The sequence below is a fragment of the Mastigoproctus giganteus genome, chromosome 4 (assembly GCF_048544385.1).
Source record: "Mastigoproctus giganteus isolate SK-2022 chromosome 4, ASM4854438v1, whole genome shotgun sequence".
Lineage (NCBI taxonomy): Eukaryota > Metazoa > Arthropoda > Arachnida > Uropygi > Thelyphonidae > Mastigoproctus > Mastigoproctus giganteus.
The window spans coordinates 141,950,622-141,967,407 of record NC_143578.1 but is presented as its reverse complement, the minus strand read 5'-3'; the positions used below and the strand labels follow the sequence as shown (position 1 = coordinate 141,967,407).

Sequence of the window (16,786 nt, the reverse complement as noted above, 5' to 3'; positions counted from 1 at the left end):
TCACACATTAAGAATTTTTTGGGAATTTCTTGGATGGATGTCAGAAGGGTGTAAAATTTTAACTGGGAGTTTAATTTCTGTTTATACTCAGGGAAGATCACACGGTCAGAGGAGCTCACAAGGTAGAGAGAATACAAGAAACAGCACCGTATTCAGCAGTCACGGGCTTGAACCCAGGTCACTCAAGGCACGTGTACTTATGCATCCACGCGCTTGACCACTCTGCTACAGCATTTTTGTTATAACTGAGAGGAAAGCAGAACAGAAATTGTTGAAGCAAAATGTAAAAAAGGCACCTCAGATGGATGAAATCTGCCCAGTTATATTAAATGTGGCAGCAAAAGAGGTAAGCAAACCTTTAGCCAAGATTATGAGAGCATCCTTGGATTCAGTGAAGTGTGGCATTGGAGGCAAATTGCTGCTATGGATAAGGGGATGGTTGAGTGGCAGAAGACAGAGAGTGGTAATCAATGGACACTGCTCAACGTGGACTAATGTTATTAGTGGAGTTCCTCAGGGTTCAGTGTTGGGTCCGTTGTTGTTTTCAGTGTTTATGAATGATATTGATGATGGGATATCAAGTTTAATGTCCAAGTTTGCAGATGATACAAAGGTTGGCAGGGTTGTTAAGGACACTACTGATGCTATGCTGCTGCAACAGGATCTGGAAAGGTTGAACAGATGGGCTGAGAGGTGGCAAATGAAGTTTAACATTGACAAATGTAAAGTACTACATATGGAAAGCAGTAACCCCAGAGCAATGTATCAACTCTGCGGTACTACACTGACAGTGGTGGAGAATGAAAAGGACCTGGGGGTGATTGTGCAGGCAGATATGAAGTTCTCTGAGCAGTGCAGATGAGCTGCAAGAGTAGCTCATGGTGTCTTGTCAATGATATACAGGAATTTTTCTAGCAGGAATAAGGAGGTGATTATTCCCTTGTATAAGGCAATGGTTAGGCCACATCTTGAGTACTGTATACAGGTCTGGAGGCCTCATTTCAAGAAGGATGTAGAGCTGCTGGAACGGGTACAGAGAAGGGCAACAAGATTAGTGAATGGAACAAAGGGTTGCTCTTACAAAGAAAGGCTTAAGTTTTGCAAATTACAGAGTCTGGAGACTAGGCACCGGCGGGGTGATCTGATAGAGGTGTATAAGGCTTTGAATGGTTTGAGCATGCTCAATGCCAATGGGATTCTTCATCTTGCTCAGCATAATCACCTCAGAGGGCATAAATTCAAATTGAGGAAGGACGGATGTCGGATAGATGTGCGGAAATTTGCCTTTGGCCAGCGGGTGGTTGGTTGGTGGAACCGACTTCCATCACTTGTTGTTGAAGTTGATAGCCTAAACAAATTTAAAGCTCAACTGGACAGGTATTTCGAACGAACGGAGGGGTGAAATGGGAGTGGTGTGTTTTTTTTTTTTTTTTTTTGGCTGATGCTGAATAAGCTTGCTTTCTTGCATCATATGCCTCTACTAATGCTACTAAATGCTACTAATGCTACCTGTGGATTGGAGATCTGCAAATGTATCTCCAGTTCACAAAGGGTGGGTGATCAAAGGGTGACATGAATAATTACTGACTGGTTAGCTTGACTTCTGTTCTAGGGAAAATAATCGGAGTCACAGCTTATAGAGAACCATCTAGAGAGGATTGCTGTTATACTGTCGTTACAGGATGGATTTGTTAAGATGCAATCATGTCTGACTAAGCTGATTGGATATTGTGACACAATAACAAAGGAACTCTATGTGTGAAAAATAACTTTTATATACTTAGCTTTCAGGAAAGCTTTTGATGCTCTTTCATATAAAAGTTTGCATTAGCATTAGTAGAGGCATATGATGCAAGAAAGCAAGCTTATGCAGCATCAGCCAAAAAAAAAAAAAAAACACTCCCATTTCACCCCTCCGTTCGTTCGAAATACCTGTCCAGCTGAGCCTTAAATTTATTTAGACTATCAACTTCCACAACAAGGGATGGAAGTCTGTTCCACCAACCAACTACCCGCTGACTAAAGGCAAATTTCCACACAATCTATCCTACATCTGTCTTTTCTCAATTTGAATTTATGCTCTCTCAGGTGATTATTCTGAGCAAGAGGAAGAATCCCATCAGCATTGAGCATGCCCAAACCATTCAAAGCTTTATACACCTCTATCAGATCACCTCGCCGGTGCCTAGTCTCCAGACACTGTAATTTGCAAAACTTAAGCCTTTCTTCTTAAGAGCAACCCATTGTTCCATTCACTAATCTTGTTGCCCTTCTCTGTACTCGTTCCAGCAGCTCTACATCCTTCTTGAAATGAGGCCTCCAGACCTGTATACAGTATTCAAGGTGTGGCCTGACCATTGCCTTATACAAGGGAATAATCACCTCCTTATCCCTGCTAGAAAAATTCCTGTATATCATTGAAAGCTTATAACACAGGTATTTATTTTATCTTGGGTAGATTGTACAAATCGTAATCAAATATTTTAAACAAAATCTGTCACCTCTTATAGTAAAAAAAATAAAAAAATTAAAATGCTCCAAAAAAGTAACCAGCTTGAGATTATACAAAATTACAAATTGTATTCAAATCCTTTGAATAAAAACTATCTTCTTGTATAGTAAACAAAAAAATAATAAGCCCTATAATAATAATAATAATAAATAAATAAAAATAATGTGAAAAAAAAAAAACAGCTTTGGGAAATTACTTTACTATTTATTGCTCAGCTTTTTTCTGAAAATGATCCTTTAAAAATCACAGTATATTAAGCATATTTCCTGATAGACTTGACCTTATTTTTGTGTTAAAGAGACCAGTGATCGAAAACACTCTCTCAGATTGGACACTTGTTGGTTTAATTGTCAGCAGTGCTCTATAAACTTCCTCCAGCTTTTCACTTCTACTACTAGTTGCCTCCAAAATTTTAAATTCTTTGCTGATTTCCAATTCACTCGGATATTTTGAAGGCTCTTCAGTTAATCTCTTTATTACACTATCATACGCTCGCATGAGTGTATCTCCAACATCGGAACTAGACGAGTCTTTGTTTTCTTCTAAAAGAACAGTTCGTTTATTTTCAGTTTCTTCATTCAACGCTAAGACTCCTTTGGAATGTTTTGCGAATAATCTCTGATAAATCTCTTCAGCATGCTTTTTAAAAACTTGCTGACTTGGAAAATCAAAAGTTCTTGAACCTGAATCTTCTTTCCAAAACTTTTTGGGGTTGTGTAGATAGCTCAGCAAAGCCACAGTTGGGCAGTTTCATCTTACATTGTAACGCTGCAAAAGGCTTTGGTGAAACTTTAAAGCAAATGGGTTTTCTGCTGTATCAAGTAGCAAGCAGAAATTCTATTGAAGACTCTGCTTTAAGTAAGTCTGTATCTTCTGAGGTTATAGCCTTCAGAATCATTTCAACTGGTTGCAAAGTTTCACATAGCAATTCAAGTGGTTTCCAGTCATTGTCAGACACAGCTTCAGTTGACAGTGCTGCACATAGAGCATTTGGAATGCAATTTTTCAGTTTCAAAAATCTGTCAATCATATAGAATGTGCTATGCCATCTAGTCTTACAATCTAATATAAGTTTATATTCTTTCCCATTAAATTTTGCTTTAACAAAATTTTGTAATATGTCATTTTTCGTAGGCGATTTTCGAAAAAGCTTGCAAATTTTTCTGACTTTGTTAATAGTTTGTGCAAATTGGCCATTGGATTGAAGAAATAAATGAGCTCATCGGTAAAGTCGGTTTGATAAAACATGCCTTGCTGTCTTTCTTCAACTTCTTCATCATCACTACTTTCTCATTATTTTCATTTTCTTCATTGTCTTTGGGAGACTCAGAGACTGTGGCACCATAATTGATTGCTTTTTCATAAAGTACCTCTATAACTGACAGATGTATACAATTGGCTATACATCGTTGATGATTAGGCGTAATTTGCTTGCCAAACTTTAAGTTTAAGTTAGGCTTAAGTTTTGCAAATTACAGTGTCTGGAGACTAGGCATCGGCGAGGTGATCTGATAGAGGTGTACAAAGCCTTGAATGGTTTGAGCATGCTCAATGCTGATGGGATACTGCCTCTTGCTCAGAATAATCACCTGAGAGGGCATAAATTAAAATTGAGGAAAGACAGATGTAGGATAGATGTGCGGAAATTTGCCTTTAGCCAGCGGGTAGTTGGTTGGTGGAACAGACTTCCATCCCTTGTTGTGGAAGTTGATAGCCTAAATAAATTTAAGGCTCAGCTGGACAGGTATTTCGAACGAACGGAAGGAAGGGTTTTTTTTTTTTTTTTTTGGCTGATGCTGCATAAGCTTGCTTTCTTGCATCATATGCCTCTATTAATGCTAATCATTGCTGCTCCATCACAAGTTCAAACCAAATTCCTTCAAGTGTCCATTCACAATTTGCTCAGTTCTTCTGCTATCAAGTGAACCATTAATCTCAATAAGACCTAATGACCAATGAATGTCTTTTGAATGCACATTTATATTCATATACCTTTTATTTTGTATAGACGTATATTCGTCTAGAGTGAATGAATACCGTGCACCCAAAACCAATGAATTTTTGAAATTCAGAACGAGTTCTTCTTTCTTAGTTTTATAATAATTCAGAACCATATTTTTAATTCCATTCACTGAGGCTTGGTGGTAATTTATCGTATTTATTTCTCTGAAGGTGAAGGCTTGATTGTATAAACTCACTCTTGGCAATTGAATTAAAAGAAAATCCATCTAAAGCAGCTAATTTTGAAATCTCTTCTTCAATAGATTTTTTAACGATAAAGTTTTCTAATGTTCTTATCATTTTTACGGGAGGTTCACTGTTATCTTGTTTAATGTCAATCTGATGCATTTTCTTTAAATGCAACATCAAAGATGATGTAGATCCTCCAGACGACTTCATTATCTTCTGACATTTCGAACATTGTGCTTCATCTTTTCTTTTTCGAGCAAAATAATTCCATACGTTTGATTTCATTTTAGACATATTAAGAGTAATAAATATTAATTAGTAGGAATTTATATCACCGACAATTTTAAATAAAAATATTGATGATAACAAAGGCACAATACTATGCGTCACTCCTGCAAGCACTGAATGAAGAGTCTAAATGAGGTAAGTTTCAAAATTTTCACGAAAGAAATTTTTTATTTATTTACTTGCAATTTTTTCCCCAATTAAATCTATTGTATTTTCAAAATTACATAAAAGCTAAATTTGGTGAAGCTGCTTTTTGGAGAACATTTGATCGCAAATTTAATAGGAATAAAGAAGCAAAAAACTTTCTACGATTGAAATTTGATGCAATATTCAGCGAATCTGTTTCTAGTGGGTAACCATCAATAAGGCGCGTTCCATAATTTGCCTGGCGAACAAGATAGATGGAACGGAGAATTTGTTGAGCATTTTCTTTTACGCTATCGCTCCGACTCACTCAGTCGTAAATGAGTACACCTGCATCGTGCCATGATACAGGTGGGAAGATAAAAGGTACCCCTCCTAGATTTGGGCCACTTGCCCATGAGATTCGTACCGAAACATAAAATAAAATAAAAAACATGTTTAACACATAAAGCAGTTGAACGATCCAGACAAACGAACAAACAAAAGAAAATGTGCGTAACAAAAAACTATATTCGAGGGCTAACTAAAAAAATATTCGAATCCGGTTTTAGAAGCTCGGTTTTGGTTTTAACAACTCAATATGAAAACCGGATTTAATCGGTTTATAAAACCGGTTTGCAAGCCCTAGTTGATACGTTACTCTGGGGTTACTGTTTCCCCTATGTGTACTACATAGGGGAAACAGTAACCCCAGTACTTTACATTTGTCGATGTTAAACTTAAGTTGCCACCTCTCAGCCCATCTGCTCAACTTTTCCAGATCCTGTTGCAGCAGCATACTGTCAGTAGTGTCCTTAACAACCCTATAGCTCAGACACAGCATGGTTTTGTTAAGGGCAGGTCTTGTCTGACCAATTTGATTGGATACTATGATGTAGTCACAAAAGAACTGGATGCAGGGAATAACTTTGATATTATATATTTGGATCTTAGAAAGGCTTTTGATACTGTTGCACATGGAAGACTGCTGCACAAATTGGAGCAGTGTGGCATTGGAGGCAAATTGCTGCTATGGATTAAGGGATGGTTGAGTGGCAGAAGACAGAGAGTGGTAATCAATGGACACTGCTCAACGTGGACTAATGTTATTAGTGGAGTTTCTCAGGGTTAAGTGTTGGGTCCATTGTTGTTTTCTGTATTTATAAATGATATTGATGATGGTATATCAAGCTTAATGTCCAAGTTTGCAGACGATACAAAGGTTGGCAGGGTTGTTAATGGCACTACTAATGCTATGCTGCTGCAAAAGGATCTGGAAAGGTTGAGCAGATGGGCTGAGAGGTGGCAAATGAAGTTTAACATTGACAAATGTAAAGTACTACACATGGGAAACAGTAACCCCAGATCAACGTATCAACTCTGTGGTACTACGCTGACAGTAGTAGAGAACGAAAAGGACCTGGGGGTAATTGTGCAGGCAGATACGAAGTTCTCTGAGCAGTGCAGACGAGCTGCAAGAGTAGCTCATGGTGTCTTGTCAATGATATACAGGAATTTTTCTAGCAGGGATAGGGATGTGATTATTCCCTTGTATAAGGCCACACCTTGAGTACTGTATACAGGTCTGGAGGCCTCATTTCAAGAAGGATGTAGAGCTGCTGGAAGGAGTACAGAGAAGGGCAACAAGATTAGTGAATGGAACAAAGGGTTGCTCTTACGAAGAAAGGCTTAAATTTTGCAAATTACAGAGTCTGGAGACTAGGCATCGGCGAGGTGATCTGATAGAGGTGTATAAGGCTTTGAATGGCTTGAGCATGCTCAATGCCGATGAGATTCCTCCTCTTGCTCAGAATAATCACCTGAGAGGGTATAAATTCAAATTGAGGAAGGACGGATGTCGGATAGATGTGCGGAAATTTGCCTTTAGCCAGCGGGCAGTTGGTTTGTGGAATAGACTTCCATCACTTGTTGTTGAAGTTGATAGCCTAAACAAATTTAAGGCTCAGCTGGACATGTATTTCGAACGAACGGAGGGGTGAAATGGGAGAAGTGGTTGTGTTTTTTTTTTTTTTGGCTGATGCTGAATAAGCTTGCTTTCTTGCATCATATGCCTCTACTAATGCTAACCCTGCCAACCTTTGTATCGTCTGCAAACTTGGACATTAGCTTGATATACCATCATCAATATCATTTATAAATACAGAAAACAATAATGGACCCAACACTGAACCCTGAGGGACTCCACTAATAACATTAGTCTACGATGACGCCTCCGTAGCCAGGTGGGAAGGAGCAGCAGTGCGTAGCACACGCTTCTTGATTAGACCGGGGTTCAAACCCGTCACCACCAAATATGGAGGATGCGGAAAGATCCAATTTGCGCAGCAGTCTTCCATGTGCAACAGTATCAAAAGCCTTTCTAAGATCCAAATATATAATATCAAAGTTATTCCCTGCATCCATTTCTTTTGTGACTGCATCATAGTAATCAGTCAGATTGGTCAGGCAAGACTTTCCCTTAACAAAACCATGCTGTGTCCGAGCTATAACTGAAGTCTTTTCTAGATGATCCTGCAGTGCTTCTTTAACCAGTGCCTCCGTTAATTTTCCTGGAACAGATATAAACTCACAGGTCTATTATTACTTGTGTCAGCCTTTGATCCTCCTTTGTGAATTGGGGTCGCATTTGCCCATCTCCATTCTATGGGTACCTCCCCTGAGTGCAAAGAAGCTCTTATAATTATGGCTAATGGTTTGCTTACTTCCTTTGCTGCCTCCTTTAATATAACTGGATAGATCCCATCCACGCCAGGTGCCTTTTTTATGTTTATCCTCAACAATTTCTCCTCCACTTCCCTCTCAGTTATTACAAAATCATGTAGCTCACTGCCAGAGTTTAACTCATCTCATGGGTGAATGTAGATGCAAAATACTCATTTAGTTTGTTATCCACCTGAGCAGGATCATCAACAGTTGAACCATCAATATCCAGTGGACCAATCTGATTCATCCCCCTCCTTTTAGAGTTTATATAGGTAAAGTACTCTTCTGTTTTTCTTTGCATCCTTTGCCAAGGATTTCTCATAATCTGCCTTTGCCTGAGTAATCTACTTTGTGACTTGGTTACAGACCAGCTTATATCTATCATAGGCTTCCATGTCACCCATTGATTTATATGTATCCCGTGCATTTTTCTTCTCTGCCATATGTCTGATTAGTTCATCTGACGTCCATTTAGGCCTAAACCTTGAACAATATTTCTTAGTTGGTATGTAAAGCCTAGTAGCTTCCAAGATAAATTCTTTGAATGCTTCCCATTTTGAATTTGCTGTTGGTAACATCATCAGTTGGTCCCACTGTATGGAATTTTTAAATACTGTCTCAGACCATTGTAGTTGCCTTTACGAAAGCAAATACCCTTCCCTTTACCCCTGATGGTAGTTACGTCTTTGAGTAAATCCCACTTCAGCACACTGTGATCACTGCCAAGTAGTGGTTCCTTTATCTGCAGATTCTTAATGCATGAAGAATTACTATTGATAATCAGATCAAGAGCATTACTCCCTCTAGTTGCCTCCCAAACATGCATGATGCAGAAAACAATCATGCAATAAATCCACAAAAGCCTTGCTAGTGTGTGAGTGACCAACCCACAAATTCCAGTCTATATCTGGGAAATTAAAATCCCCCATTATAAGACTCTCTGATTTATTGGCCCACTCTATTTCTCCGAACAGTTTCTTATTATACTCATCAGAGTCATTAGGCCTATAGCACACTCCTACTCTCAATTTTGATCTCCCAATGCTTACGTCACACCAAACTGACTCGACACTGCACTGTCCAGCAATGTCGACTGGCTTCCCTTCCTTGGATTTTATGTATTTCCTAACTAATATCATAACCCCTCCTCCCTTCCTATCCTGTCTATCCCTTCTGTAGACATTGTACTCCCCAAATTCCAGTTCTGCATTCCTTATATCTGTGTGACACCACGTCACTGAAATCCCCACAATATCTGCCTTTGATGTTTTGAGCAATACCTCAAATTCATCAAATTTATTTACTAAACTCCTAGCATTGGTGTACACGCAAGTATACATGCACCTGTTCTTTTTCTTAGCTACCCTAACAACCCATGTGTTTACTTGTACCCCAATGATTCCGAGCAGTCTCCGAAATATCCCGCACTTATTTTCCAGGCTGCGGCTCATTCCAATAGAAGCAGTGCAAGAATCACTTTCACCTCTGCCAGTGGCTACTGTTAATCTATTAGTCCTTGTATTCCCCAATCTAGCAGTTTTCCGACCCACCTAACACTGCCTCGATAGCATCAACAAACATTCTTGCACCCTTTCTATTTAAGTGTATCCCATTCCTGTAGAAGCAGTCTCTCCTGTTAACAAGTACAGACCAGGCTGAAAAAAATTCTACCCCTTGAGCCTTGCACAATCTTTCCAGGGCCGAATTGATCGACAGGGCTCTCATCATATACTCCCTCCTGTCGTGTCTGGGCAGAATTGCCCAGACAAGATAGGAGGATATAGGAGAACAAAATATTACTTTTACCAGGAAAGGTTTCAAATTGCAGTGGATTGAGACTAGGCACCTGTGAGTCGATCTGTTTGAATAAGCTCAATTCTAATAGAATTCTTCCTCTTGCTCAGATTATGCACATGTTAGGACATAAATTCAAATTGATGAATGATGGTTGCAGGGTAGATGTGCAGAAATTTGTCTTCAGCCAGTGGGTGGATGAACTTTGGGAATATGCTACTGTCTGGTGTTGTAGATGTGGGTAATTTGAATAAATTCAAGGATGAACCAGACAAACTGTCGCTGTGGGGGATGGGCAGTTGATATGGGAAGTGTTGATTTTATTTATTTATTTTTTTTTTTTAATGCCATGGAAGCTTACTTTCTTGCATCGTTTGCCACTGCTAATACTAATGTAACTTGCTGTGTTATATTCTTGAAATTTGCCAATAAATTTTTTTTTTAAATGGAATATGAATAAATTCAATTATTATAAATATCTGATAAACGAATTCTAGTGAAAACCTTCATCATTCAAAGAAAGCTTGTGAATTACTCTGTGCTTTTATCATGAAGGCTTCTTTCAATATTGGGATCATTAATTCTCTACGATTCCCACTGCATCTTTTATCTTCTTCATGATTTCTTTTAAATATTTGCTTCAGTCTCTTTGAAGGGATAATGGAGATTTTGTTATCACTATTATCTCCATCTTCAGTCAAATCATTGGTCATGAAATCTTCTTTCTGAGACTCCAGACTCCTCGTGTCTCCAATATCCCTTTCTAGGTTTTCATTCTTGAGGTTTTTTGCCATATTTGTAATATTTTGTGACAATTTTTTTTTTTTTTTTGGAATCTTCATAGTCATGGACAAACTGCAGGTAAAGAGTGCTCCAGTAACCCTTCATAGAAGATTGCTTGGTGATTTCATTCGTTCTAGCTTCTCACTGTCTTTAGAATGTTTCACGATAGGAGGGAGTATATGATGAGAGCCCTGTCAATCAATTCGGCCCTGGAAAGATTGTGCAGGGCTCAAGGGGTAGAATTTTTTTCAGCCTGGTCTGTACTTGTTAACAGGAGAGACTGCTTCTACAGGGATGGGATACACTTAAATAGAAAGGGTGCAAGAATGTTTGCTGATGCTATCGAGGCAATGTTAGGTGGGTCGGAAAACTGCTAGATTGGGGGGATACAAGGACTAATAGATTAACAGTAGCCACTGGCAGAGGTGAAAGTGATTCTTGCACTGCTTCTATTGGAATGAGCCGCAGCCTGGAAAATAAGATGCAGGATATTTCAGAGACTGCTGGGAATCATTGGGGTACAAGTAAACACATGGGTTGTGTTAGGGTAGCTAAGAAAAAGAACAGGTGCATGTATACTTGTGTGTACACCAATGCTAGGAGTTTAGTAAATAAATTTGATGAATTTGAGGTATTGCTCAAGACATCAAAGGCAGATATTGTGGGGATTTCAGAGACGTGGTGTCACACAGATATAAGAAATGCAGAACTGGAATTTGGGGAGTACAATGTCTACAGAAAGGATAGACAGGATAGGAAGGGAGGAGGGGTTATGCTATTAGTTAAAAAACACATAAAATCCAAGGAAGTGAAGCCAGTCGACATCGCTGGAGAGTGCAGTGTCGAGTCAGTTTGGTGTGACATAAGCATTGGGAGATCAAAATTGAGAGTAGGAGTGTGCTATAGGCCTAATGACTCTGATGAGTATAATAAGAAACTGTTCGGAGAAATAGAGTGGGCCAGTAAATCAGAGAGTCTTATAATGGGGGATTTTAATTTCCCAGATATTGACTGGAATTTGGGGGCTGGTCACTCACACAGTAGCAAGGCTTTTGTGGATTTATTGGATGATTGTTTTCTACATCAGCATGTTCGGGAGGCAACTAGAGGGAGTAATACTCTTGATTTGATTATCAGTAGTGATTCTTCATGCATTAAGAATCTGCAGATAAATGAACCACGTGGTGGCAGTGATCACAGTGTGCTGAAGTGGGAGTTACTCAAAGAGGTAACTACCATTAGGGGTAAAGGGAAGGGGTATTGCTTTCGTAAAGGCGACTACAATGGACTGAGACAGTATTTAAATTCTATACAGTGGGATCAACTGATGATATTGCCAACAGCAAATTCAAAATGGGAAGCATTCAAAGAACTTATCGTGGAAGCTACTAGGCTTTACATACCAACTAAGAAATATTGTTCAAGGTTTAGGCCTAAATGGTTGTCAGATGAACTAATGAGGCATATGGCAGAGAAGAAAAATGCATGGGATACATACAAATTAACACGTGACACGGACGCCTATGATAGATACAAGTTGATCTGTAACCAAGTTACAAAGGAGGTTAGGCAGGCGAAGGCAGATTACGAGAGATCCTTGGCAAGGGATGCGAAGAAAAACAGCAAAGAGTTCTTTACTTATGTAAACTCTAGAAGGAAGGGGATGAATCAGATTGGTCCACTTGAGATCGATGGGTCAACTGTTGATGACCCTGCTCGGGTAGCTAACAAACTAAATGAATATTTTGCATCGACATTCACACATGAGGAGTTATTCAGCGAGGGGAATGCCAGAGGTGTATTCAACTCTAGCAGTAAGCTAGAGAATCTTGTAATAACTGAGAGCAAAGTGGAGGAGAAATTGTTGAAGATAAACACAAGAAAGGCACCTGGGGTGGATGGGATCTATCCAGTTATATTAAAGGAGGCAGCAAAGGATGTAAGCAAACCCTTAGCCATAATTATGAGAGCTTCCTTGGACTCAGGGGAGGTACCCATTGACTGGAGATGTGCAAATGTGACCCCAATTCACAAAGGGGGATCAAAGGCTGACACAAGTAATTATAGACCTGTGAGTTTAACTTCTGTTCCCGGAAAATTAATGGAGGCACTGGTGAAAGAAGCACTGCAGGATCATCTAGACAAGACTTCAGTTATAGCTAGGACACAGCATGGTTTTGTTAAGGGGAAGTCTTGCCTGACCAATTTGATTGGATACTATGATGCAGTCACAAAAGAACTGGATGCAGGGAATAACTTTGATATTATATACTTGGATCTTAGAAAGGCTTTTGATACTGTTGCACATGGAAGACTGCTGCACAAATTGGAGCAGTGTGGCATTGGAGGCAAGTTGCTGCTATGGATAAAGGGGTGGTTGAGGGGGAGAAGACAGAGAGTGGTAATCAATGGACACTGCTCATCGTGGACTAATGTTATTAGAGGAGTCCCTCAGGGTTCAGTATTGGGGCCTTTATTGTTTTCTGTATTTATAAATGATATTGATGATGGTATATCAGGCTTAATGTCCAAGTTTGCAGACGATACGAAGGTTGGCAGGGTTGTTAAGGACACTACTGACACTATGCTGCTGCAACAGGATTTGGAAAGGTTGAGCAGATGGGCTTCGAGGTGGCAAATGAAGTTTAACATTGGCAAATGTAAAGTACTACATATGGGAAACAGCAACCCCAGAGCAACGTATCAACTCTGTGGTACTACACTGACAGTGGTAGAGAATGAAAGGGACCTGGGGGTGGTGGTGCAGGCAGATATGAAGTTCTCTGAGCAGTGCAGACGAGCTGCAAGAGTAGCTCATGGTGTATTGTCAATGATATATAGGAATTTTTCTAGCAGGGATAAGGAGGTGATTATTCCCTTGTATAAGGCAATGGTCAGGCCACACCTAGAGTACTGTATACAGGCCTGGAGGCCTCATTTCAGGAAGGATGTAGAGCTGCTGGAACGAGTACAGAGAAGGGTAACTAGATTGGTGAATGGGACAAAGGGGTTCTCTTACGAAGAAAGGCTTAAGTTTTGCAAATTACAGTGTCTGGAAACTAGGCACCAGCGGGGTGATCTGATAGAGGTGTACAAAGCCTTGAATGGTTTGAGCATGCTCAATGCTGATGGGATTCTTCCTCTAGCTCAGAAAAATCACCTGAGAGGGCATAAATTCAAATTGAGGAAAGACAGATGTAGGATAGATGTGCGGAAATTTGCCTTTAGCCAGCGGGTGGTTGGTGGGTGGAACAGACTTCCATCCCTTGTCGTGGAAGTTGATAGCCTAAATAAGTTTAAGGCTCAGCTGGACAGGTATTTCGAACGAACAGAGGGGTGAAGTGGAAGTGGTTATTTTTATTTATTTATGTTACTTTTTTTTTTTTTTTTTGGCTGATGCTGCATAAGCTTGCTTTCTTGCATCAAATGCCTCTACTAATGCTAATGCTAATGTTCTTTTTCCAAAATGGCACGAGTCTGCTACTGATGGGAATTCAGTTGCAGCAGCAGCTTGAGCTGTAATTCTTCTTGAATAATGTTGCTTAAAAGTGAAAATGACTCCTTGATCCATAGACATTTCTTTTTAACTTCAGCAATTCCAGGGGAGTAACTTCACCTTGATTTTGCTTTTTACTCATGTGAACCACATGGTAAAAAGCCCTTCTACAAGTATCTTTTTGTTACTAAAACTTGAGTAGCAGCATTCTTGAGACTGCAGAATAGTGAACGATACCAATGATAACCAACAAAATGATACCAATAGTAAAACCAAAATCTTTGTTTTAGTTTTGCTTTTGGATTTAGAAGGAACGTTAGCTTCTAATCTCATAAATAAATTAATAAATTTTCTCATCACATGCTGAAGGAATATGAACACAAAATCAGGAATATGCAATTTACTGTAATTGTTTACTATGATAACATCATAGTGTGTCAAAGATAGAACTGTACATAACTGCAGATGCATTATTGGTATGGAATACACATATCATTAGATGTGCAGTTACTGAGCATTAGGTGTATACCTGTTTATATTCATTTTTATTTTTATGACTGCACTTGAGCAATCATTTTGAAATGTTGTAGTAATGTTTTCTGGATAAAATTATATTAATTAATTAAAAAAAAAATATATATATATATATCTTTTTGATTGATTCCATTCATACCTTAGTATACTGAGTGTTTTTAAAATTATTAAAGCTAATGATATTTCTAACCTTATTGTTATAGAGAAATTCTCCTGTTCTCTGTTCTCATTCCTGTAGCAGATCCAGTTATTTTTCCATCAGAAGAGTGCTGTCATTTACATTATTTGGAAAAAATATTCATATGACTGCTGGTAAGAATTGTTTTTCTGTTGTAACAGATAGTTAAACATGTATTCTAAATATAGGTTATCCTTTCAAAAATCCCAGGACTCTTCCTGCTTGTAAGAAATCTTTATCATGGAATGTGCAAATAATTTGGCATTTAATGGTGATAATCGATAAGAGCAGAATTGATTTCAAAAGTGTACGATGCCTATATAGAAAGAGCTAACAGAATTTGAAAAGGAAATGAGTGCCACATGTAACATTGAAAAAAATATCTGTATGTACTCAGGAATTAAACATCTTCTATTCTATGTTTGGGCAAGAGCTGATGTGATAGTTAGTTAGCTGATTGATTGTGTATATTGATTAACTGAATGCTTGAACTATTATATCAAAAATTATTTAATTATTTAATCAAATTATTGATTAAAATATACAAGCCTTTGATAACAAAAAGAAACTGCATACCTTTGATTGGCAAAGTGCAAGTTACACTGAACATGAACTTCACTTGAGGAGACATTCTATCCTGATGTCAATGAGGCCAAAGTCTGTGTATAAAATAATACATTTCAAAATATAACTTTAACAACGTTGAGTACAGCAACATGCAAAGTGAAACAAACATAAAACATGAAAAAAGCACTTTACAAACAAATAATTCAACATAAAATGTTAATATAAGAGAGCTAAGCTATTTAGCCTTCATGTAAGGGAATGATACTCTTATGTTATCCATTGGCTGGAGTTTTCATCCCTACCATTGAGGATATGGATCTACTGTCAAGCATATTTGCTCCCCTATGAAAGACTGCATTGAAAAACTTATTAATTAATCTAAAATCCCTCTGGGAATTGAAAGAAGATAAAAATTATTTTTGTTAAAAATCGGTTTAGTCTCTATCCGAGCTGTAGACGATTGTAAATCAGCAGGCAAGCCACAATTTAGCATAACGTGGAGAGTAGGCTCAGGATTTCCATGCTCACACATTGTTGCATTTAGTTTTGCTTCACACAATACACTCGGCCAGACTCAGTTGACTCGAACCATCTCTAGTCACGAGAAGCAGTTTCGAAGTTCAAATTGGAGCCAAGACTTTCTTTTTTTATATGAGACTCCTGTAGGCTTCAGAGTTGAGCAGCCTCTTACAATCAATGTTGTGATAATTTATGAGGTGAAGGGATGCATTGGGGAACATCCTGTCCATTTGTTTTAGTCTGGAGAGTTTGGATTTGAATTGTTGTTGGTGGGAGCTATTATGTTGCCTAGGTTTGGTGAATTGGTTGAAGAAGTAATTAACTTTGCAAGAAGCATGACTCCAGACTCGTTGATCATCTGTATCAGTGGCTTTGTTTTTAAGTTTTTATAAAGCTGTTGCCAGGATATTGTACGGGGAAAACAAAGTTTATTGTTCAGCCATCTAAGGACCCAATAGTCTATTGCAAGGAATTTTTTTACGGTAACTTGAGGAGCGCCAGACCAGATTTCGGAGCTGTAAGACAGAATGGGAAAAATGCATCTCTGAACATGGTTTATGACTTTTTCTATCTTGAATCGCCGCTGTTTCTTGCTTGATCAGCCATTTTGATTTTTGAATTTTTTTAGCAACATATACATAGTGAGAATTAAATGAAAGATTTTTGTCAAAAACAACTCCTAGGTCTTTGTGAGCATATACATTGGGAATTGAAACATTTGCAATTTTAATTTCTATGTGGTTTGGTTGTTTCTGTAAGGAATAAGTTATTTGAGCAGATTTGTTTGTATTTATAGTCAGATTGAGATTCTTCAGATACTTGATGATTCTGCACATCTGTAAATTCGCATCATGGCTAACCTTGGAAATGTCATCACAGGATTTGGAAATAATAAACAATTTTAAATCATCGGCATAAGCAAGCAGATTTGGATTTTCTTGTAGAAGTGGTTGTAGAGATGCTGAAAATATAACACTGGAGAGAACACCTTGAGGAATGCCTGTTGTGGTTGTGACGAGAATATTATCAGTATTAGTGGGGAAGATGAGATTTCTATGATTTAGGCTGTACTGTAGAT

The 16,786-nt window shown here is 38.4% G+C and overlaps 1 protein-coding gene across 3 annotated transcripts in view; it reads left to right on the top strand.

The window, feature by feature from the left end:
• The window catches only part of Dbct (Dihydrolipoamide branched chain transacylase E2), a 561,035-nt gene that overhangs the window by 26,738 nt on the left and 517,511 nt on the right, over nt 1-16,786 (top strand). For 2 of the 3 annotated variants that reach the window (XM_090372954.1, XM_090372953.1), the window contains exon 2: nt 14,648-14,756. In XM_090372954.1, coding sequence (XP_090229080.1) covers nt 14,648-14,756 — 109 coding nt within the window. The remainder of the gene's footprint in view (nt 1-14,647; nt 14,757-16,786) is intronic. The other variant, XM_090372955.1, reaches the window with a different exon arrangement.